The sequence below is a fragment of the Maniola jurtina genome, chromosome 4, assembly GCF_905333055.1.
Source record: "Maniola jurtina chromosome 4, ilManJurt1.1, whole genome shotgun sequence".
NCBI lineage: Eukaryota > Metazoa > Arthropoda > Insecta > Lepidoptera > Nymphalidae > Maniola > Maniola jurtina.
Genome location: NC_060032.1, coordinates 227,302 through 250,759, shown reverse-complemented (window position 1 = coordinate 250,759; position 23,458 = coordinate 227,302). Strand labels below are relative to the sequence as shown.

Genomic DNA, 23,458 nt, shown 5'->3' with positions numbered 1-23,458 from the left:
ATGATCGCGGATGTTATAACAACCACAAATAACTTTACGCTTTCGTCTGCGCCTATTTAATTAATTTAATTATAGTAATTTATTTCCACACCTAGCTCATTAGAAATCACAATGTTTTAGCGTACAATTGAAATAACCCTTGATAATGTATCTGAAACCACTATACAGTGTGTCCCTGGATAAGGTGCAACCCCGAAGGGGGTGAAACTACAGCATTCGACAAAAATATTTTTGGTCGATAAACATAATTAAAAAATAACTCTACCTACTTTTTAATATGAATTAAGATTTAGTCGCCTGGAAGCCCTGGTAGAGATCGCTGTACATCGAGGAGGCCTCCAAATATTCCCCTTATACCAAACTAGATCTAAATTACTGTGTTTCTATAAATTCATCCATTTATTCAAAGAAACCTACATTTTCGACATGCATCTGTGTAACTACTACTACTAAAAATTACTATCTAATAGTAATAGTACTATTAAACTAGTAGTTAATAGTACTAGTAAAATTTGCCTATCCATACAAAATGTATACATCTCTCAATATGCTGACGATTTTGTCATTTATAGTTCTAACAAGAATGTTGACCTAGCGATAAATAATGTACAATCAGCGTTAAATTACTTTTCTAAATTTATAGAAGAACTTGGCCTCAACATCTCTCATAAAAAAACAAAACTGTGTATTTTTAGCAAGGGCAAACGAAGATCTAATCTTAATGTAAATCTAGTCAGTCATGATCATAATATTCAACAAGTTGACAGTGTCAAATATCTGGGAATGTGGCTTGACAGGAGTTTAAAATGGGGTAGACATATAAACGAGACAAGAGATAAAACGCTCAAATTCTTAAATATTTTAAAAGTTTTAGCTGGCAGTAAATGGGGGGTTCATCCGAAACACCTTAGGCGACTGTTTATATCAGTTATACGAAGTAGACTTGATTATGGAAGTTTTTTATACGATAATAGTATTAATAGTCATTTGAGCAAACTAGAAAAAGTACAGAATCAGGCTATGCGAGTCATTGGAGGCTTCATCAAGTCCACACCAATCCATGTCATGCAGAGTGAATTATGTCTTCAGCCTTTACCTATCCGCCGAAAATATTTGGCGGGTAAGTTCTGGCTGAAGTCTAGATCTTTTGAAGATAACATCACTATAGAAGTTTTAAAGTCACTTAATGACATGTGTAATAATGTATATTGGAGAAACAAAAAACTACCGTTGCTAATCATAGTCCATGAAAAGTTAAAACAACATTCTATCAAATCCACTAAAAAACTTCAAATTCATTGTCTCCCTACATGGATTGGTAGTTTCGATTTGTCAAAGATTATCACTACGACTATAGAGGGATTAAATAGGCCCAAAAGAAAATTTAATAGATTGAACATGATCAACTATTGTGAAAAACTTCTTTACGATAGATATAATTCATTTTATAAATTGTATACTGATGGCTCTAAAGATGTGGCAGGTTCAGGAGCGGCGATCTTTGACCCTCAGGCAGAAATTAGCATGAAATTCAAAATTGAATCGAATATCAATATTATGCACACTGAGCTGATTGCAATATCTGAATGCCTGTCTTATATATTGTCACTTGAGGGTGATAAGTTTGTGATTTTATCAGACTCAAAGAGCGCCCTTCTACATTTGGCTCGGCTAACCTCGAATATTCGAGGATACCCGATAGCCTATGACATCTTAGACTCCATATGCAAAATTAACAACAAAAATAAAACTGTCATAATTCAATGGTTACCCTCCCACATAGGAATCATGGGCAACGAGGAAGCAGACACGGCAGCCAAACGCGCCATCAGCGATGGTATACCCTATAACTGTATACCACTACCAAATGAAATTTTGATAAAATTTAAACAGGAATGTGTAGTAGAATGGCAAGAATATTTTGACGAAAGGTCTCGGGTTAAAGGCATATGGTATAAAACAATAGTGTGTCAGCTCCCTCGATGTCCATGGTTCGCAGAGTCCAAGTTTAAAAGGGCAGAGATTATAACTCTGTTAAGACTTCGGTCCGGGCACATCCCATCAAATAAATTCAAATTTATGGTGAAAAGGTCGTCCACACAAAATTGTATTGAATGTGGAAACACACAAGTGGACGACGTTTTTCACCTTTTGATGGAATGTGCACGGAACGGGTCGGAGCGGCCGCGTGTCCTTAAAAACAACTACAGCGTGGGTATGTGCAATAGCATATTAGCTGCCCCGCTGGCCAGGGACGTGCGGTCGCTTCTTAAAATGTGTTAACATTGTTATAATATATATATGATTTGTGTTTTTTTTATTTTTTTTTGATTGTTATGTTTTATGTATGCATTATAATTGTTAATTGTAGAACCTACGGGGGTGACATAGTCTTCTTAGACTAAACCCCAAAAAAAAAAAAAAAAGAAAGAAAAAAAAAAAAAAAAAAAAAAAAATTGTGTAACAGCCCGTTTATTTCTATTAACGAAACTCAGTCTTTTCATTTCAGTATTTAATTCCTTTTACCGAAACTATATTATCTTGAATGCGAAATATTACAACACGCTTTTGAAGACTTGCTAAAAATTACGTCTAGTTGGGCGCGTCATTTCAAAATAGACAAGCTCTACCTACGTAATTCGCTAAGCTTAGATCCCAGTTCAGTATTTGAATAATATTTTTTATATACTCGTTCGCACGATTTACTTCCTTATTAAGTTTTTAAGTAGGTACTTTATACTTAATTTAAATCTTTAAAAAAAATATACTTTTTTTCGGTAGAAAATTCCGCACTTAGACTATTCAAAAGAGCCTTGAGTTAGGTATATTGTATTTTTAAGCAAATAGGTATACGCGGCACTAAATTCTCAACTGAAAAGGCTAAAATTTGATTTGATAAGTACATATAGTGCGCGACAGGTTGATTGAAAACACAGTGGGCACTGCTGCAATGAAGAGGTAATATGGATGAGGCTTGTCGCTTAGAAGACTGATGGATCTCTGTATCTCAAAGTAGGTATGGAATGATAAAGTATTGAAAGACCCAGCGCGCATTAGGTAGGCAGAATATTACATCAAGCAAATGTAAGGAGTCGCTAGATACTACATGAAAAAGAAAATCCCTAAAGTAGAAATTAGCAAAGCAACAGCTTATCGATAGATTACATAGCGGCCTTAGACTACGATATAATGAAGGCTCAGAACATTTGAGTTTGGATTTACGTAGAGTTCTGAGTATTTAGGTATATCGTATTGCAGTGGAAACCCGTTTAGTAATAAATCGAAGGAAGTGGCGGCCCCACAACAATAGCCCTCCGCCCAACCAAGCAGATCACCCGTTTACCTTCCTCGACGGCTGCGTACGCACCTGCCTGCTCGCCAGTCGCCACTCAACGCTCATGACAATACAGTATTGTCAGCACAATGTAATCTTATTTCTTACAGAAGCCTTCTATATACTTATGTATTTACAACAACATAAATTTTGTAAGCCAAAATATTCTTAGTTACAATAAAATTGGTGATGATTTACTCTACAATAGGTACAATAGGTCCTCCGCCGCGCTGCGCCCCAACAAAGTCCTAAAAGTCATTTGATTCAAAGCTCCGCAGTAGACTTGCCTTTACACAATTTTAAAAATATATTAAAAGCATGCTCCTAAAAAAAGCATATTACAGGATTTGAGATTATGTACTTAAATAATAAAAAACCGGCCAAGTGCGAGTCAGACTCGCGCACTGAGGGTTCCGTACTCGGATATTTATAAATCGAAAACTATTATGCATAATAAAATAAATAAAAAACTGTTTTAGAATCTACAGGTGAAACCCTTTCATATGATACCCCACTTGGTATAGTTATCTTACTTTGAAAATTTATACACATTTTAATTTTTTTTTTATTATGTAACCAAAAATTCACGGTTTTCGGATTTATTCCTTTACTTGTGCTATAAGAGCTACCTACCTGCCTTTCATGATTCTAGGTCAACGGGAAGTACTCTATAGGTTTCTTGACAGAAACGACGGACGGACGGACGGACGAACGGACAGACAGACAACAAAGAGTTCCGTTTTTCCTTTTGAGATACGGAACCCTAAAAAGAGCGTGGATTTGACTTGTAGCTGGCTCCAGCAATGAGCGGGACAATATTTTTTTTTATACATTGCATGGCATTATAATTTGTACATTAATCTTTGAAAAGAGCAACCGCCGAGTTTGTCGCTGGTTCTTCTCGGTAGGATAGGCATTTTGAACCAGTGGTAGTTGCATTAGACGATTCAAAAGTACCTATGTACTTGTATAAGTTTATTTAAAAAATATCTAAACTATTATAATAATATTGAAATTCAAATGCTGCAGCTGCAACGTGGATGTTGCAGTAATGTTGTAGCCAGTTATTACGTTTTTACCGTTAACGTTAGCCGAATTAAATATGCGAATTGTTATTTTAATAGTAATTTTATTGATGTTACTATTTACCTACTTCTGGTTATATTCATCTGATTTGGTGTTAAACCTTTATGGTTTCTACTTAGGTATCTGGATACTCTCAAGATAATATTAAAAGTATGGATTAGTATGGATATGGATTACGAGCCATGGTCATGTCTTGACTATACCTATATTTTGCTCTCATTATGATTCGAACAGTTGATGGTACAGTTAAAATTGGGTAAATTACAGTTTTCTTGCTTCCTGCATTACTCAATTTTCCAAAACACTAGGAGTATCTACAGCACAGCTTTCGCAAAAGTTTATGGCACTAATTACAGAGGTTGTACCTAAGTAATTAGTAGTTTTAAAAGTTTAATTTCCAGGCGAGTGGTTTTTAAACATAAAGAAGGCTTAATCATAACACGAGCTCTTTCTAATGAACTAACGTGCATGTAATGTTTGCATTAAATCACGAAACTCCGTCATCGAGGCCCGGAAAAACAAAGAATATAAGTACTTTTATTTAAACAGGCAGCAGGCAAACAAAGAAAACAGTACTGCATCGACGCCGTATTATACCTGTATGCTAAGTACGTACATACTACATAGACCGTAATAAGTGCACCGAACTGCAACTTAGAACAAACTTAGGTACGTTTTACAAACAACAAAAAAACTAAAGAAAAATTAATTAATTCTTTTGTTTGAAATCAATTTTGTGACTCTATAGCGCTATTTCAAATGTGATTTTTTTTACCGTTTAGTTCGTTTTTAGGGTTCCGTACCTCAAAAGGAAAAACGGAACTCTTATAGGATCATTTTGTTGCCTGTCTGTCTGTCCGTCCGTCCGTCGTGTCTGTCCCATAGGGTATTTAGGGTACTTCCCGTTGACCTAGAATCATGAAAGGTAGGTAGGTAGGTTTTAAAGGAATAAATCCGAAATCCTTGAATTTGTGGTCATGATTTTAAAAAAAAATATGTTTTAATTTTTAAAGTAAGATAATAATCCAAGTGGGCTATAATATTAGAGGGCTTTACCTGTACATTGTAGGTACATTCTGAAACAAATTTTTATTTATTTTATGCATAATAGTTTTTGATTTATCGTGCAAAATCTCGGAAAAAATACCCGACACGGAACCCTCGGTGCTTGAGTCTACTCGCCCTTGACCGGTTTCTTTTTGGCATGGCAGACGTGTTTTTTAATTTTTTTAATTAAGTAAATAGGTTATTTGTTTTGGTGTGATTCGTCATTTTCGCCCTTCACGGCTTGCAATGCGGTCATTTGGCAATACTTAGTGCATAACCAAATTACGTGGCTCAAACACCTCGGACTCGACCGCGCACAAAGACCGAAAAATTCTAGCTTAGTTACCGCAACTAAAATATTTCAAAACATACGATTCAACGAACTTTATTGGGTCATTTTAATACTTCAAAGAAAATAACGGCAGTCATAAGCGGTTTGACTTATTAGTTTACCTACTTGGATACTTTTTAGAGTTCCGCACTCGAGGATGCCAACGGGACCCTATTACTAAGCTGTCCTGTTCTCTCTTTATTATAGACTCCCCCCCCCCCCCCCCCCCTAATAAGAAAGGATTTTGAAAAATTCAAACAGAGGATGAAGTCGCGGGGCAAAAATAGTTAGGTACAATTTTTCAAGAATTGTCTCTATTGTTGTGGCTACATTAAGGTTGACGTCAATGCCCAACAACGCCATTATCGCGAAAATCAACGCGTTAAACTGAGTGGCCACACTTGAACGGTTAACATCTAATGACAATTGAATTGAATTAAAATCGTCTAACGCTAAACGGCATTGAGAAGGCCGTTATACGTTGATCGTAGCCACATCTACGTTTAACGGGGGACGCCGTTGAACATCGCGTTGGGGCGATGGCGTGTTGCCGGGACATGTCTAAAATTCGCCAATTCACGTTCAGCTCATCTCATATCGGCATTGAAAGGCCTCGTGAAGTGACGTGACCTCGCGGTGACGTGTGACGTGCAATGGCCGGCGCGAGTGAACGGCCGACGATCCCCCGCGCCCGGCGCCCGGGGGCGGGGGCCACCCCCGGGGGTCGCCGTGATTCATGTCACCCACATACTTGCCTAATGCTTACTACTTACAACTACACCGCTTTATGAATGACCTATTTATTCATAGCCACTTCATAGCGTTTAATGCTGTACACATACATAGGCAGGATTTTTAGGGTTCCGTACCCGAAGAGTGCCAACGGGAGCCTACTATTATAAGCCTAGCGCTGCTATTGGTGTACCTATAGAAAAAGAATAAATCCTCCATACTAATATTATAAATGCGAAAGTGTGTCTGTCTGTCTGCTAAATTTTCACAGCCCAACAGTTTAACCGATTTTGATGAAATTTGCTACAGAGTTAGCTTGCATCCCGGAAACTGACATAGACAACTTTTTGGCCCGCAAAATCAAAGATTCCTACGGGATTTTAAAAAACCTAAATCCACGCGGACGAAGTCGCGGGTATCATCTAGTAAAGAATAAATAAATAAATAAAGCCTCCGCTGTCCGTCCGACTGCGACTATATTCTCTTAGCGGGCTACCTCGTGAACCGTTTACTAGGTAGAGAATTGCACAGAATGTGTATTTTTATTGCCACTGTAACGAGTAACGACAAAGAATAAAAATTTCAAAATGGCTGCCATAAAAAGCATTATTTCTTGTACGATAGAACGGAAACCTTTGTGTGCGAGTCTGACTCGAACTTGACCGATTTTTTGACCGACTTCAAAAAAATTAAGATGATGCAGTCTTCTTACACTCTTCTTAGACTAAAGTCGGAAGCGGGCTAACTTGGAAGGAGTATAATGGCAGTTTTATTAAACCCATACCCCTGATCGGTCCGTACGCGGCATCGCACGCGGAATCGCTTGGCGGCACGGTTTTGCCGGTAGGGTGACATAACTAGCCTCTGCCGAAGCCCCCCACCGCACTAAACCAGAGACAATTTAGAAAATATAAATCCATAAACCGGGAATCGAACCCGGGACCTCTCACTTATAAGAACACAGCGTACAGCACTGTGCCAGGGAGGCCGTCAACATTATGTAGCTATCAGCCCTCGGGGGCGCGAACGGATAAACAATGGACAAACAAATAGCACCGAGTAACGAAACACTGGCTCATTATGATGTCCGCTGGGGGCCGCTCGGTATCGATCCCCCGATATTAGGTTAACTGCTATTCATTTCAGCAGCTTTGTATTTTTCCTACTTAAATAGTAGGCAGCGATAAAAATGGTGCACTAGATGCGGCGTGCCATCATTCACTCACGACAAAGCGTTCTACTCACACAATAAATCATTCTACCCACGAGTTCTACTGCTGTCGTGAGTAGAATGCCTTATTATGGAACGCCGCATCTAGTCACCCTAAATCGACTGCAGGCCAGCGCGGACATGGAATTTTATAAACCTAAATCCACGCGGACAATTACTTTTTACGGATTGAATTAAGTAAGTAGTAAGTACCTAATCTTCTCCAAAACACATTTATTACGTAATTCCAGAATTATGTAATAAATGACTAATTATGAATTATTACATAATACCACACCGTGTATGTCTTAAAAATTTATAATTAGAGGAAAAATATCAAAATATCACAGCAGTTACATTGAGCCGCTTTCGCCCGGCCCGCGTCCCGCGCCTACGAGTATGTCGAATAATGCTGCATACATTACCATTTTGGTTATGATTTAAAGATATTATCTCTAAATAGTCTTTAAAAGACTATTACCGCTCATTCGGCTCAGACTGCCTCCTATTCAGCGGTCGGAGGTTCGATTCTGGCGCAACTATATCTAACTATACTAATATCACTTGCTTTAACGGTGAAGGAAAACATCGTGAAGTTTGCACTTCCTGAGAGTTGTCCATAATGTTTTCAAAGGTGTGTGAAGTCTGCCTATCCGCACTTGGCCAGCGCGGCGGACTGTGGCTAATCCTTCTCATTTTGAAGAGACCTGTACTAAATAGTGGGCCAGTAATGGGTTGATCATGATGATGATGTAGAGAGTAGGGATAATGCGCGACAGGCTGAGATGGCAACCAGGGTGGGGACGTCCCGCACACCCGCACAGCACCCGCGCTAACTCCTGCGGGTGAACGCGAGTGACGTGCGGGTATGCGGGGAGTCCCCCCAACTCATACTCCGATTACCACCTCAACCTGTCGCGTACTATGGGTGAATGTGATGGGTAGTAAAGTAGGTACCTTGAGAGCCAGCCGGCGACGCAGAGATCGCGAACGCCGCCAGCAGTAGGAGCGGCGCGGCCATGCTGCCGCTACCGCGACACCCACATAGCTGCTATGCCGTGCCTCGCTGTGCAGTACCGCTGAAACGACAACGTAACATAATAATACGGCAGTAAACGCCAATCACATGCTCGCTAACTATGAGCCTAATAAGAAAGCTCAGTCACTCAGCGGGCGATGGAGAGAGCTATGCTTGGAGTTTTTCTACGTGAGCATATCAGAAATAAGGAGATCCGTAGGACGTAGGAGAACTATTCAAGGGGCGGACCAACAAATTCCTGAAAGGCCGGCAGCGCATTGGCGGTTCCTCTGATACTGGTACTGGAACCGCGGCCAGGAGGTACAGCGGCGGTAATCACTTAACATCAAGTGACCCGCCTGCTCGTTTGCTCGCTATTTTTTTTTTAATACTTAATTCTCGTCATAAGTTACTACTTAGATACTTCACAAAGTCAAAGTTCTAGTTAACTGTTTAACCGTATTCTCTTGAAGCTTAACTCGCGTCCGCATTTTCAAGTCAAGTAGCTGGTAACAGGATTACTGCGTGTCTTGGGGTAATCCCATTGTTAACGCTAAGCCAATTCTTACCGCATTCAATCTTACCATCCATCTAATAGAATCTAGATAATATAAAGTCATAAGGACAGACCGACTGATCTATCAACGCACAGCTCAAACTACTGGATGGATCGGTCTGAAGTTTGGCAGGCATGATGCTATTATGACGTAGATATCCGCTAAGAACGAATTTTTGAATGTTCAACCCCTAAGGGGGTAAGAGTTTGAAAGTGTAGTCCACGCGGACGAAGCGCGAGCATAAGCTAGTGTTACAATAAAACTAAAACCAGTCTTACCTAATTATTTTTTATACAATAATCTTGCCCGCGTGGAATGGTGCCAAGAATACCGGCTGCATTTAGCTCTGGACAGCCAGGTTGATCCTTTGCGCAAAAATGAGCCAACCCTTCTATCGCTAGATGAAACTATTAACCGCGGAGAAATGTCTCGTAGTATTTCTATGACTCCATGGTCCCAGGGTCTCCACGGCAAACGGAAGAAAAATGTACCGAATTCTCGACAAGAAAGCCATATCTACTTGTGGCGTTTCAGCCATTTCTGCCGCTGCCCTCGGTCTAATAGAAAACTATAAGAGCATTTCTATCAGCTGAAGCGATCTCGTGATGTCGTGTGCAGTTGTCACCATCTATCTGCCGCATCGCAATGATAATCTAACCATTAGAATTATAAAAAGTTTCTCTTACGCTCAAATATCAATTTTATTTATTTATTATAGGCATGCGCTTGACCATAATCATACCTGATGGAAAGTGATGATGTAGCCTAAGATGGGACGCGTTTTCCAAATATTAGCGATGCACATGAGGAATAATGACGCAAAACGTTTCGTGCGCGTAGATGGAATATTCCGAAATACAGGGTAGCCGTATAAAATACGGGGCTTCTGACAATCCTACCACTAGGGAACTGAGCAGACTAGGTAGTAGGTATGTACCTTTTGCAGTGTAACCGTATCTCTTTGACGCTCGCGAGTCTAGAAAGCGGAAAAGCATCAAACCACGACAGGCTGTCGCTGGTTTCGCTTTCTTTAGACAATTTACATGTTACACTCATTGTTTTGGGCAACGAGTATGTGCGTAACTCGCGGTTGTCGACCTTGGGCCGTTACTCGGGTTTTATATATTAGGTATTTGATTACTCCCCTTCTAATGTCTGCTGAAGCATTACTTGACGAATGGACTTGAACTATACGTGAAAAGATACAATATGTAACTGAAAACAGAGAGATAAGATTTAGGGTCATTGCATAGGCACGTAACGTGTGCCGGACGAGACGGAAAGATGTCTTGAACTACGATTGGATAGCTAGAAAATGGACGGGACAGGACGTTCTGGTTATCCGTTGTAGTTCAAGAAATCTGACGTTACGTATGCAATGACCTCCGGAATTCCTTCCCGGATTCTTTAGTATTTCGAACCGGTCATAGAACTGAACAAAACAGCCGGCAATTAGATATTGTTGTTGTATAAGATATTGTAGTAGTTATCATAGGCAGAAAGTCACATTTGGGACGTCTGCTCGTCCAAAACTCCTCAGTGCTTGAAAACTGAAGTCTTCGAACGGTGCGTGTTGCTAGTAATACAGTGATTCCGAAACATAGTCGCTTCTTGAAGGGTCATTTACCGCGAGATCAAAGGCTTTGGACTACTGTGTATCTCCATCATCACGATCAACTCATCGCCAGCCCACTACTGAGCACGGATCTCCTTGCAGAATGAGAGAAGTGTTTCTAGCGTAGCAGACAGACAGACAGACAGACACACTTTCGCATTTATAATATTAGTATATGGATATGCTGCTACCAAGCGAGAGCTTATTTTGCTTTAAACTTTTTCACTTTATCGGCATCGTGGTTCGAGTGGATGTACGAGTACTTACCTTTTATTTACGTTATTTCTAGTGAATTACTATTATTTCTCACGCTTTCGAGTTGATGTTTTTTTTTTATTTTTTTCAGCCAAAAACTTTTTAACCCCCGACCCAAAAAGAGGGGTGTTATAAGTTTGACGTGTGTATCTGTGTATCTGTGTGTCTGTGTATCTGTGTATCGTCGTATCTACACTCGCTGATGACAAAAACAGTGTTTTTGTGCCATTTTTAAAGTACGCTTTAAATTAATTCAAAATTCGCAATCGTGAATTTTGCCCACGACTCTCGGGTAAACTTTTTTCTCTCAATTCGTCGAAATCTTTTTTATTAACCCCCGACCCAAAAAGAGGGGTGTTATAAGTTTGACGTGTGTAATGTGTATCTGTGTATCTGTGTATCTGTGTATCTGTGTATCTGTGTATCTGTGTATCTGTGTATCTGTCTATCTGTCTGTGGCATCGTAGCGCCTAAACGAATGAACCGATTTTAATTTAGTTTTTTTTGTTTGAAAGGTGGCTTGATCGAGAGTGTTCTTAGCTATAATCTAAAAAAATTGGTTCAGCCGTTTAAGAGTTATCAGCTCTTTTCTAGTTTTCTTGTAGAAAAGAAGGTTAGATAACCGTTAGGTTCATAATATTATGTCAATAGACAAATGTCAAGCTGTCAAGATGGACGTTGCCTAAATACATATTTATTTATTTGAAAATGATGTTTTGAAAAACTCAGATACTTTGGATCGTCGGGGGTGTTATAAATTTTTAATTTACACTTGTTATTTTTTAAGTTTGACTCTGTTTCGATCGTACAAGGCTAATCGTTCTGACGGGGGAAGTCAGCCACTTTTTCAGCGTGTATATTACATGTGGTGGAGGTGCATGGTTGGTATCGTGCAGGATATAACTGCGCGGTTCCGAGCGAGTTGGCCGCGCGCCGGAGCGCGCAACGCGGTCACCGCTCCAGCCAGCGCGCGCAGCACTTGCTACAGACTTGAGAGTTGAGATGCCGATTTCATCATTTTGCACTCACGTGCTTCATGTTGTTTCGTTACTTCAGCTACCTGGAGATTGCTCACACACTATTTTACATATTATGATGCATCAAAATACTAAATCCATTACCTACAACACGGAAGAGAATGGACGCAAAGGACACCCGCGTGTATGGGCGCACGCGCACCCTGGACGCGCGTTGTCAAGAAAGAATGCCCCGCTTCAGCTCCGTTCCAAGTTGCCGGTAATAGGCCTATTGTGCCTAGTATCAACCTGGTTATATTTTTACTATTTTAAAGCATCCTGCCTCCAATCATCCAAGAAACTTAGTTGGAATGAGTTAAGTAGGTTTAATATCTATGTATGTCTGCTTATCTGTCAATACATTTATTACACTAATTAATTTTGGCTAGATATGAGCTATTGTAAAGATACTAGTGTAAAATAAAAGATGAACCAAAGCTACAAACAAAAGACGACGCGGCGATGCGTAGCGCCATTATTTTACTAGTATCAGCAGTTCCTTAAATCCGTCATGGATACCACCGGCCACGGGGGAGCACAGTGGTTATGTCGGATTCCTACCGACTAAAAACCTCACAAAGTTCCATCTCCACTTCAACTGGTCAGGCGAGTGACCGGTGGGGCAGCCAATGGCTGGATGGGTGATGAAGCCTCATCACCAATTACCGAACACAGCCACACCCTCCGCTCCTGGGGTTATGCCCCATGGGTGCATCTACTGCGCCCTCTGCTAGGGAAACTCAGAGGAACGTGCGGACAATACCTACCGGCCAGGTCAATTAGCCATGGCTTGTTTTATATCCCATAAAGAGAAATCATTACGCATCACTCAGGCACACGGGGAGGTTACCTGGCTGATACCTACTGCAGTATCAGCTGTTCCTAGTTCAACCCCACTACGGAATTGCGTAAACATTATGATCTCTGGTAAATTATTATAAGTTATGGATCCCTAGCTACCGGATATATACTTAGTAAAATTTATATTATAATATTTTTCGTCCCCATGTGTGTGTGTGAGCACCCGTGACGCGGCGATGTGGTGGCGACCCTCGAAGTAACCTAACCTGTGCACTCATGTGTTCACTGGGACAGGTCCCACTTCCTTTCACTAATGGGGGCGCCAGCGGTGGCTCAATTGTAGGTGATTGTAGTATAGAATGACAGGTTACAATGTCACGATCGCAATCACCTCTGATTGGTTGACGCTCGCTCACTATTGGCTACAATCACAGATTTAAGAAGACTATTTCTAATTCTGTGGCTACAATGCATTGTTGCAACAAGAACACCATAAATTCAGCCAATCACAACGATTGAGATTATAATAATGATTGATGCAGGTTTTTCGGAATCAACCTACAGATCCGTTACACAAGCTTAATCAATATTATTTCTAAATTTTTTTGCTATTGTACACTAAGCTTGTGAAAATTTAGTATATCTAGTCTAATGAATTTTTCAGGGGTTTTTTAAATTTTTTTTCAACACATAATTTTTATATTCCTCTAACTGGAAATGTCTACTGTCTAGAGTTCTGTGGCCTGACCAAACCGTGAGCTTTTAGTATGGATCCACAATCCCCTTCATTCTATCCACTAGGCCATCACGACTTTTGAATTAAAGTAGATAATTTAGCCTATAAATATGCTAAATGGTTAATTTCCCCCATCTATCAGCATAACTGGGTCTGCCCGTTGCCGCGTCACGCGCCGTGCCCACACCATGCCATGCACCATGTAGCAACTACCTACCTATACTACGTCAATTCGAGACGGTTAGGGAAAATAGAGACGGTTATGGAAATTGCTTCATTTCGAATAAAATAGTATACATATACCTACCTAGGTATATTAACCTATAATACCTAGGTACTCCATAACTCAGACGAGAAAAAAATCCTAGGTACTCCATGCTCCATTTTTTTTGACGACCTCCCTGGTAAAGTGATAAGCGTTGTGGTCTTATTAGTGGGAGACCCCAACTGCAGGGGTTTTCCATTTTATAGTTTCTAAATGTATGGTCCGGTCTGGTGGAAAGCCTTGGCCGTGGCTGGTTACCATACTACCGGCAAAGCCGTGCCGCAAACTGATTTAGCGTTCCGGTACGATGCTGTGTACAAACCAAAGGGGTGTGGGTTTAATAAAAACTGCCTTCCAGGTTAGCCCGCTTTCATCTTAGACTGCATCATCACTTACCACCTGGTGAGATTCCAGTCAAGGGCTAACTTGTATATGAATAAAATAAAAATAAAAATTCTACACAGACTAAAACTATTTCTGTATCTTTTCCATCCAAATTGAAAAATAGTAGGGAACTTTGGAATACTAGGTTCTATGCTCCAAGCGATCCAGAATCAGCGACGGCAGAAGGAGCGCGGTAGGGGATCAAAGATTATCCCTTGCCTAAATACCTAGTTACCTACCTATCCTGGATAGTTTCTGCCTTCTGTCCATAATTATAGTCGTTTCGTCATTGCGGTGGATTGTATGGAACTAGGAATCAGCTTAGCTTATTTTTTGCACAATCAATATACTTACCTACTTAACACAAAATAATTAGGTAAGTACTTAGCTCAATTTTTCAAAAAAAGTCTAATTCATACTTATTGGAATTCTAATGTTTCAGAATTGTTTGCTAATACAATAAGCCTACTAATTCTTAAAAATATATAAATTTTAAAAATAAAATGAAGTTTTTGTGAAATAGAACGTTGAGTTAATTACTCACATGCAAATTAAAATATTGAAGGTAGATTCAAATTATTGCAGACTCTTTCCAATATCCATGAACACACGCACAAACACCGAATTTAGAGAAAATGTTTTTTCATTTACCAATAAATACATAAATAACTGCAAATCAGTCAATGGAAAATGATTGAAGTTTGTTAAATTAGGAAGAACTTCACATTATTTAACTTCAATGTATTTTCTCGCGCGGCGCGTAAACAAATGCTTATTATTTCAATCGAGTACGGACTTCCGACAGCACTAACGATCGACCTGCGCAATTCAATTTCAAACCACAACTGGTTTAGTTTGTACTTCGTAGTTTGTACGTTGCAGTTTGAGCGAACTACGGCAGAGTGAACTGACTACGGTCACGGTTTGCGAGCACGAGACCTTCTGTGTTTCTTACGTTTACGTGCACTTGATTGTTTCAAATACTAGTAGGTAATATAATAATGTGAGCGATGCGCTTTTAAATTTGGGCTGAAACTTAAGACTGCTAGCAATATGAAATAAATATTTATTAACTATGGCTTTTTTCTCTTGGATGAGTGTTTAATTCATGCAAGTTTTTTTCTACATTCACTTCAATTTGCCCGTTGTTCGCAAATCAAAAATTGCCGCCATTTCTGTCGGAAGTCGGAAGGATTCGAAATCATAGACTTTCTTTAAAAAAAAAAATTATCAAAAAATCTAGATTAATGATGATATTACTAACCTGAGTTTCAATCACAGATTTTATATAAACAAAGCTTTTCAGGAGTAATGAATAAATTATTATTATTATCTTTTAATCTGTGAAAACACAAACGTCACACCTGTCAACAGCTCTATAATTGTCTATGGCAAATAAATGTCAAAAGTCGAAAACTAAATATATTTTTGTTTTCTTCTTTTTCGAAATTTGAGGATATTATTAAATAGAGTTTAGGTCAACAATGAGAATATTTCCCAAAAATTTACACCTGTGTGATGTTTCCATTGGATACTAAGCATCTCTTGCAAAATGACTTCCACCGCAGTAAATAGCAATTCAGAGATCAAGTGTTCACAAAAGGATGATGAGGCGCTCGGAGTTAAAAAAGAGACTGAGGTCATCGTTAAGCAGGAGATCGTGGAGTGCTTAGTGTGCCTGGGACGAAGCGGCAACTACTACGAGCTGAACTCGACGGCAACTGCCGGGGGAACTCCGCTGAGCGATTTCCTGAATAAATTCACTCACGCTGGCCTCAACAAGGCACCAAACGGCTCCAAATGTGTTTGCAAAACGTGCCTCAACCTAGTTAACATCTTAGAACAAACTGAATTAGAGTATTATAAAGCTAGAGAAGAATTTCACGCAGTAATCAGTAAGAACCCGCTCTTCGAAGCGTCGGTGACGAGCACGAACGAGCGAGTCACTCTAGAAGTAGTTAAGAATGAAGATTTAGGTGAAGTGTATGTTAATAACGATTGTGATGATGATTCAGAAGATGAGCCACTTGCTCTCACTAAGAAAAAGCGACATCGAAAAGTTGACAAGAGAAAAAAGAAGCCTGCCACTGAGAATAAACGTAAATTACGCAATAAAGACAATGCTGACAGGTGAACTATATTGTTTTAGCAAAATTTTGGTTTGCTGCACTAAAACAGGTTGATTGCAGTAAAACAATCTTTCACTATTGGCCAAATTCCATCGCTGTAGCATATTCAGCCAATTACATGGTTGATGCAGGTTTTTTGCAACTGACCTGCAGGTTTAATTTAGTTACACTCTAAGCACAATGTATATGGAGCAAACTGCAAATGTATGATAGACAGATGGAAAGACAGTTTTGCATTTGTAACTTAGTATAGCTTTATTTAATACTAGATAATACTTGCAACTTCATCTGTGTGGTAAAAATCCTGTGGAAACTGCTTTCCGGATAATAAGTGTACCCAAAATTCATATAAATCGGTTTAACGGATGGGTCTTTAAGAGTCCCATGGGAGCTTTTTGATTTTCCAGGATAAAAGTAGCCTATGTCCATCCCGGGGATGTCAGCTAGCTCTTTACCTTCATCAAAATCGGTTTACTATTGGGCCATAAGAAGCTAACAGACTGACAGACACACTTTCGCATTTATAGTATGGATCTTATTTTCTAGTGCTTGGGAGTGTACAGAGTGTGTGGAGAGTGGGGAGTGTGGCGGCGAGGCGGCTCTCACGGCACACATGCTGGTGGCACATCTCAACATGCAGAAAGTGAAGAAGGAGGAGTCACCTGACAGGTCACAAATTTATATATTTGCTAGTCATATGTATATGTAATAATTTAACAGTGAATTAACTGCGACTCGTTTGGTTTTGTCTGTCCACCTGGTGGGAGGTCTTCCAACACTGCGTCTTCTCATCCCACGTGCCAAGTCACCTTTCAGCACCTTTCCAAGTTTCAGCACCTTGGGATTCCAATGTCTATCAATTTTTTGAACTATGGCCATGGCTACAGGATGTTCAACATTGTATAGAAGCATACTTTGCGGATGTACTTAATATTCAAAGAATCAAAAGCTTTATGTGCCATAATCCACTAAAAATGAAAAATCTGTATGGCACAACATGCAGCATACGACATGCGGCACCCGCCCTCCCACTGCTAAGCATGCAGGAAAAGCCAGCCACCAAGCACTTACTTGTGGCTTGCTTGGTTGCTAGCAAATTAAGCTTTTGATTCTTTGTATAGAATGTACAATATTATGTTTCAGATCCCAAAGTCCCAATATGAACTGTCTGGAAGAGATGTTGAAGCTAGAAGCGGGCACATTTGATGATGATGATGATGACAGCTCCATCTACGCTCCAGAACCAATCAGCAACGGCAAGCAGCGCAGCAGGCCGCTCGGCCGCCCCAAGAAGAAGACCTTCAAGAGCATTCCTGGCAAGAAGAAGGACCCCAAAGTGATGCACCAGTGTGACCAGTGCAATGCCAGATATACCTCAATAGGTAAGCAATATTTACATTCATTTTTAGAGTTTCATATCTCCAAAAAAAAAATTAGGTACCCTTATAGACGACTTTGTTGTCTGTCCATCTGTTGTGTTTGTCAATACCCGTCAAGGGAATCTCAACCTAAAGGGTACTTCCCATTGACATAGAATCATGAAAGGCAGGTAGTGATGTCTTTAGTGCAAGTGGAAAAATCCGAAAACCCTGATTTGTTGACTGTGGTTACATCTGCATCTCAAAAATTTTTTTTAATTTTTTTTTTTTGTAATATGGTACAGAGCCTTTCGTGTGCGGGTCCGCCTCGCATTTGGCCAGTTTTTAAGTACAAAATAACTGTTTGCATTGCAGTTCGTCTAGAGCAACATAAGTTAAAGCATGACGACTCCAAGCCCCCCTACATCTGCGAGGTGTGCGGAGCCCACTACAAGCACAAGAGAGCCTGCGACATTCACGTCGCCTTACACAAAGGTAATGCTACTTTTGTACTCACTACTGTCAGGTACGAGTGACACAAGTCAAAGCATGCAAACTCCAAGCCACCCCACATCGAGGTGTGCAGCTGCTATGTTATTAAAAAATTAAAAGTACATGATCATGTTCATTAATACAGACGACGTCGTGTGTGGTCGAACTCGTACGTGACCGATTTTTTTTTAATTATATAGACTTCTTGCACTTGATTGCAATCACACAAAATGAGATGATACAGCCTAAAGTTTTTTTCATAATTCAGATGATTGTGATGCGACTCAATTTCATTTATAGGTGGAGCGTGACTGCCTATTTACTCTTTTTTTGAAGGTACCAATTTAGTAGGAAAAGTCAGGAAGGCATTCCATATTCTAGCAGTGTGTATTAGAAACAAGGAAGCAAATCTGTGGAATTTCGACTATGTGTAGCGAGTAAGAAGAAGATGTATTATCAGCCAGTTTTCACTGTGTGATATGGTTGTTGCAGGTATAAGCGATTGGAAGTGTGAAGAGTGCAACAAGCTGTTCCCCTCCAAAGGCGCCCTGCAGAGGCACAACAACATACACACAGGCAAACTGAACTATCAGGTGAAATTATTTCATTGCTTTTTTTCTTTAATTCATCATATTTTTTTTTTAATTTATCATTATGCGGAAGCGCGAGTATTTGTTATCTCTGCAGCTGATCGCGTTTGTGATTTTTGTAGAATCTTGACATCATAGTGATTATTATTAAATCTGGGACTTACCATTACCTATGCTATAAATGGGACACTGTGTTTGCTTGTTAGTTTGTCCTTCAATCACGTCGTTACGGAGCAACGGATCGACGTGAATTTTGCATGAGTGTAAACCTAGAGAGTGACAGGCTACTTTTTATCCAAGAAAATCATAAGAACCTGAATCCACGCGGATGAAGTCGCGGGCATCAGGGAAAATGTATATTGAGCTCTAAATCTGTAAAGAATTAGGTTGAGATTCATAGAGCTCTCTTTGACTTAAGATATTGTTAAAACGAGACAGCGCTATACTACTGACATCAAAGTCAGAGTCCAGCTGACATGAGAGTTGAGAGGTGATGCTGTGTGTTGTTGCAGTGCGACCTGTGCGGCAAGTCGTTCATCCACACGTCGTCGTTCAAGATGCACAAGCTGTCGCACTCGGGCGTGAAGCCGCACTCGTGCGACGTGTGCGGGCTGGCGCTCATGACGCGCTCGCACCTCAAGCGCCACAAGCGCGTGCACTCGGGCGAGAAGCGCCACGAGTGCGCCGTGTGCGGCAAGCGCTTCAGCGAGCGCTACAACCTCGTGGCGCACGCGCGCGCGCACCAGGGCGCGCCCGACGCCGCGCACGCCGCGCTGCCGCGCCGCCGCCTCTTCCGCTGCGCCTTCTGCCCCGAGCGCTTCGAGCGCCGCTACATGCTGGAGCGCCACGCCGGCGCCGCGCACGGCCGCGCGCTCGAGCGCCCGCCGCCCACGCCGCGCAACACCATGAGCAAGCTGCTCAAGGCGCAGGCGCAGCGCCGCGACCACGACTCCGTCGCCGCAGGTAACCCGCCATGTACTGCGAGTGTAATATTACCGATCAGTGGCGCGAGTGAAACACATAAGACCTAACGGACCCTTTGATATAATAAAATGTAATTAAAAGTAGGTACTTACGCTTATGGGTAAAACTTTTTCTAAGTAATTTTAGTTATTGTTTAAATTTCTATTAGCAGATGGTGACAGCAAGTTAAACCGCAGCCCAGAATCCAGAGCTGCCTCAGGATCAAAGCTGCAAGTGGCACTATGTAAGTCATGTATGTATATACAAACACTGGTCAAGGCCGAGTCGGACTCACATACTAAGTGTTCCAGACCATCGTACAAGATATTTTAATTTTTTTTTATGTGCAACACAGCAAGTTAATGACAACAGCGTCATATAATATGTGACAGTAAATTAATTTTTTCGTGAAATTCCACCCACCACACCTTCTCCACAAATTCTCTGTTTTCGAATTTATTTATTTACTTTGCTATAAGACCCACCTACCTTCCTTTCGTGATTCTAGGTTAACGCGAAGTACTCTATAGGTTTTCTTGACAGACACGACGAACGGACAGACATACAACAAAGTCAAAGTATAAGGGTTTCATTTTTCCTTTTGAGGTACGGAACTCTAAAAAAGAATATATTATAAAATCTGTGCTGTGTTCTAAGTACGTCATATTTACTATTTAGTAGTATAATATCTTGTATATTTATAAATTAAATAAGATTCTGTGTTTTGCATGTTAGTACTATCCAAAACACCTAGTATCTCCTTGCACCAAAGGTTTGGAGATTGCTCTGAGCATTAAGACCCCCTTTGCATATAATTGTTTTAGTTTTTAGTTTGTTTGTTTTGTCTTGATTATTTCATGTTTTGTTTGCAATAAAGTTTTCTGTCTATGTATCTGCAGCGTGTATATTTGAGTGTCACGTTGTTTCCAGCGGCGGAGGGTAGCGCGGGCGGGGACGGCGCGGCGGGCGCCGTGTCGGCGATCACGTGGGCCGGCGCCTACGCCGCCGAGTTCGGCCTCAGGCCCGACTACTCGCACTGATAATACACCACTGCGGTCACGCGGCTGTTCTGTTTGGCGGACATTGCGACCACACGCTAAAATATTACCCTACGAGTGTTATACAAATCATCGCACAGTTTTTGTTAAAAAGTGAGTTTATTGACTTAAAACGAGACAGATTTATATGAGAGATATACATCTGTCTCGTTTTAACTCTGTCTTAAGTCAAACAAAGCTAGAGTGCGGTCTATAGATCTCACCCTAACTGTGCGGTGATATTTTTATCGCACACGTGCACAAAATATCTGCTTTACAGTTCCGACAGCGATAATATAAGTACCATTTTACGAGCGAGTATAATGTGGATCATGAAATTAAAATTGGGATGTAAATACAAAGCATAAATTATATTAAAACAAATTTATTTTATGGATATAGGTTTCTTAAAAATCCCATGGAAACTTTTCTATTTTCCGGGATAAAAAGTAGCCTACATATGTATATCTTTGGCCGGGATGCAAGCTTTCTCTGTACAAAATAGGTGATGTCTGGGACTTCATCCATGTCATTTTGGTTTTGTAGAAATTTGGTGGAAACTCTGATTTTCCGGGACAAAAAGTAGCCTATGTCTATCCCTGAAAATGTAAACTACTCTGCATCCAATTTCAGCAAAACAGTTGAACGGATTGACCGTGAATAGCTAACAGACAGATAAACACACTTTCATATTTATAATATTAGCCTTTTTTTATTTTTGCTTCATCTGTGCAATACTTGTTAATTTTGTTGAATTAACAAGAACAGCTAATGAATTATACTATAATTAATATTATGATATTATAATGCCATCACAAAATGCATCACTCGTTATGAAAGTTGCAAAAGTGTACAAGACAACCTGTGTCACATTTAAAAGCCGAAATTAATAATAATTATAATTACTTATCTGTAATCTGTCTATTTATTATTAAAATATAAGTTATTCGTGTAAAAGAATAGCACCACATTTAGACCTGTGAATTTAGTGTGTATTATAGAGAATTGGCATTCTCTATAATACACACTATATTCCACTATATACTATATATATATTATATATTGGCAATTCTATTGTCTTTCTCTGAACTAAATTTAGAGTATCTGCATCTTTTTCTTCTTAATATTGCTAAAATAGGACAGAACATGAATTTTACATTTAGAGACAAATTTTAGTGCACTCTACAAACTTAAACAATAGGGTCGCTACTGGCAGCTAGACGTCTTCTTATTCTTTTCTTCTCTTCTCTATGACTCTTTGTAGCTAATAATTCAGCCAATGTCAATTTAGTGGTGAAAATAACGTCATTGTTCGTTAGTTCTTGGATACCTTTCTTGAGAGACAGTCACAAGGTTTTAAAGCTGTAAACTGCCAAACTCTATCTGTCCCCTTCAAGTAAGAAGAGGATGCGAGTACTCTAATAAATAATTAGTTGTGCTCAGAATCAGTACCATTGTGCTGTACATAATATTTAAATTAAACTAAATTGACAGGTGCTATCCTCATCGGTAGCTGAGATAAGTTATTACAAGTTTAACCTTTAACCTCTATAATGTCTTATCTCTGTCGGTAGGAAGCATCTTGAAAGAGATAGAAATATATTTGGACTGGTTGTTTTAGTTATAAAATTGTATAGGTACAACAAACTTATTGTATTGTATTTCTTGACAAATAACGCTGTTGCTAAGGAACTTATCGACAAATTATAGCTAAATTGATTATTGATTAATTATTATTAATTTTGGCCATAATTCATTATTATCTGTTAATTAACTCTTGTGGTGGCGTTATGAAAATATAGTCTCATCGGCATTCTGGCTTAGAATAAAATTGTACATAAAAATATAATATATATAAGAATAATTATGTAAGCCGGTTATTATTAGTAAATAGTTACATTATCGCAATGTAAAATAAGTAAATAAGATATTTTTATTTTACTCTAGTATACTTATTGTTTTTATATTTTAAAAAGTAAGCAAGTAGTTAGATTAATATTTTTCTACTCCTATAGACTAATTCCTAGTGTACACACTATTGTATGAAATTAGGTAGAATAAGTTCAGGCACATTATTAATAATAAGCTTTCTAAAGGCAAATTATAAAGTTCATAAAAGATAGATGCCCTGAACTTTGTGACTGGATCTGTAAAGTATAAGGCGACAATATTATGATTTAGCATGTACCATATACTTTAACGTAAATGAAGTAATATTAAAAGTAATTAATTAAATAATTGGTTGTATTATTTTTCGCTGTAAGCAAATAGGGCGGATCTGTCTTTTTAATTCGGCAGGTATTCAAAAACTTCATGAGACTAGCTTAGAATGAGCTCTCCTACAATATAATTATTGCGGCGACGCGACGTACGACGTCGTGTGGTCGTAACTCGCACGGGCGCTAGCAATCAAAGTCGCATCTATGATCTATGGTCGCAGGCACACGGAATAAGGATGGCCACACTAAAAGATTGTCACCTTGACAATTTACCATTTTGATT

The 23,458-nt window shown here is 39.6% G+C and overlaps 2 protein-coding genes across 3 annotated transcripts in view; one reads left to right on the top strand and one right to left on the bottom strand.

The window, feature by feature from the left end:
• Nucleotides 1-15,246, bottom strand: part of LOC123864110 (protocadherin-16) — a 31,930-nt gene extending 16,684 nt beyond the window's left edge. Inside the window, exons 1-2 of the mRNA XM_045904316.1 lie at nt 14,932-15,246; nt 8,698-8,819 (exon numbers count right to left, since the gene is read on the bottom strand). Of these exons, the coding sequence (XP_045760272.1) occupies nt 8,698-8,761 (64 nt within the window). The 5' untranslated portion in view covers nt 8,762-8,819; nt 14,932-15,246. The remainder of the gene's footprint in view (nt 1-8,697; nt 8,820-14,931) is intronic.
• Nucleotides 15,247-15,783: 537 nt separating this feature from the next.
• LOC123864111 (zinc finger protein 726-like) lies at nt 15,784-21,963 on the top strand. 2 transcript variants are annotated; one of them, XM_045904319.1, is made up of 8 exons: nt 15,784-16,517; nt 17,063-17,185; nt 17,660-17,898; nt 18,250-18,369; nt 18,859-18,959; nt 19,469-19,919; nt 20,092-20,163; nt 20,850-21,963. In XM_045904319.1, exons 1-8 carry the CDS (start codon nt 15,940-15,942, stop codon nt 20,957-20,959), a joined length of 1,794 nt encoding a protein of 597 aa, XP_045760275.1. In that variant the 5' UTR covers nt 15,784-15,939; the 3' UTR covers nt 20,960-21,963. The 2 variants fall into 2 exon arrangements, with proteins under 2 accessions (XP_045760275.1, XP_045760273.1); XM_045904317.1 differs by having other exon boundaries at nt 20,089-20,163.
• The last annotated feature ends 1,495 nt before the right edge of the window (nt 21,964-23,458 follow it).

Bases quoted from the DNA above. Each gene is read 5' to 3' on its own strand.
- LOC123864111 (XM_045904317.1), top strand. From the start codon at position 15,940: ATGACTTCCACCGCAGTAAATAGCAATTCAGAGATCAAGTGTTCACAA. The intron at 16,518-17,062 runs GTGAACTATATT...CTTATTTTCTAG, and splicing joins AATAAAGACAATGCTGACAG to TGCTTGGGAGTGTACAGAGT. The intron at 18,960-19,468 runs GTGAAATTATTT...GTGTTGTTGCAG, and splicing joins CAGGCAAACTGAACTATCAG to TGCGACCTGTGCGGCAAGTC.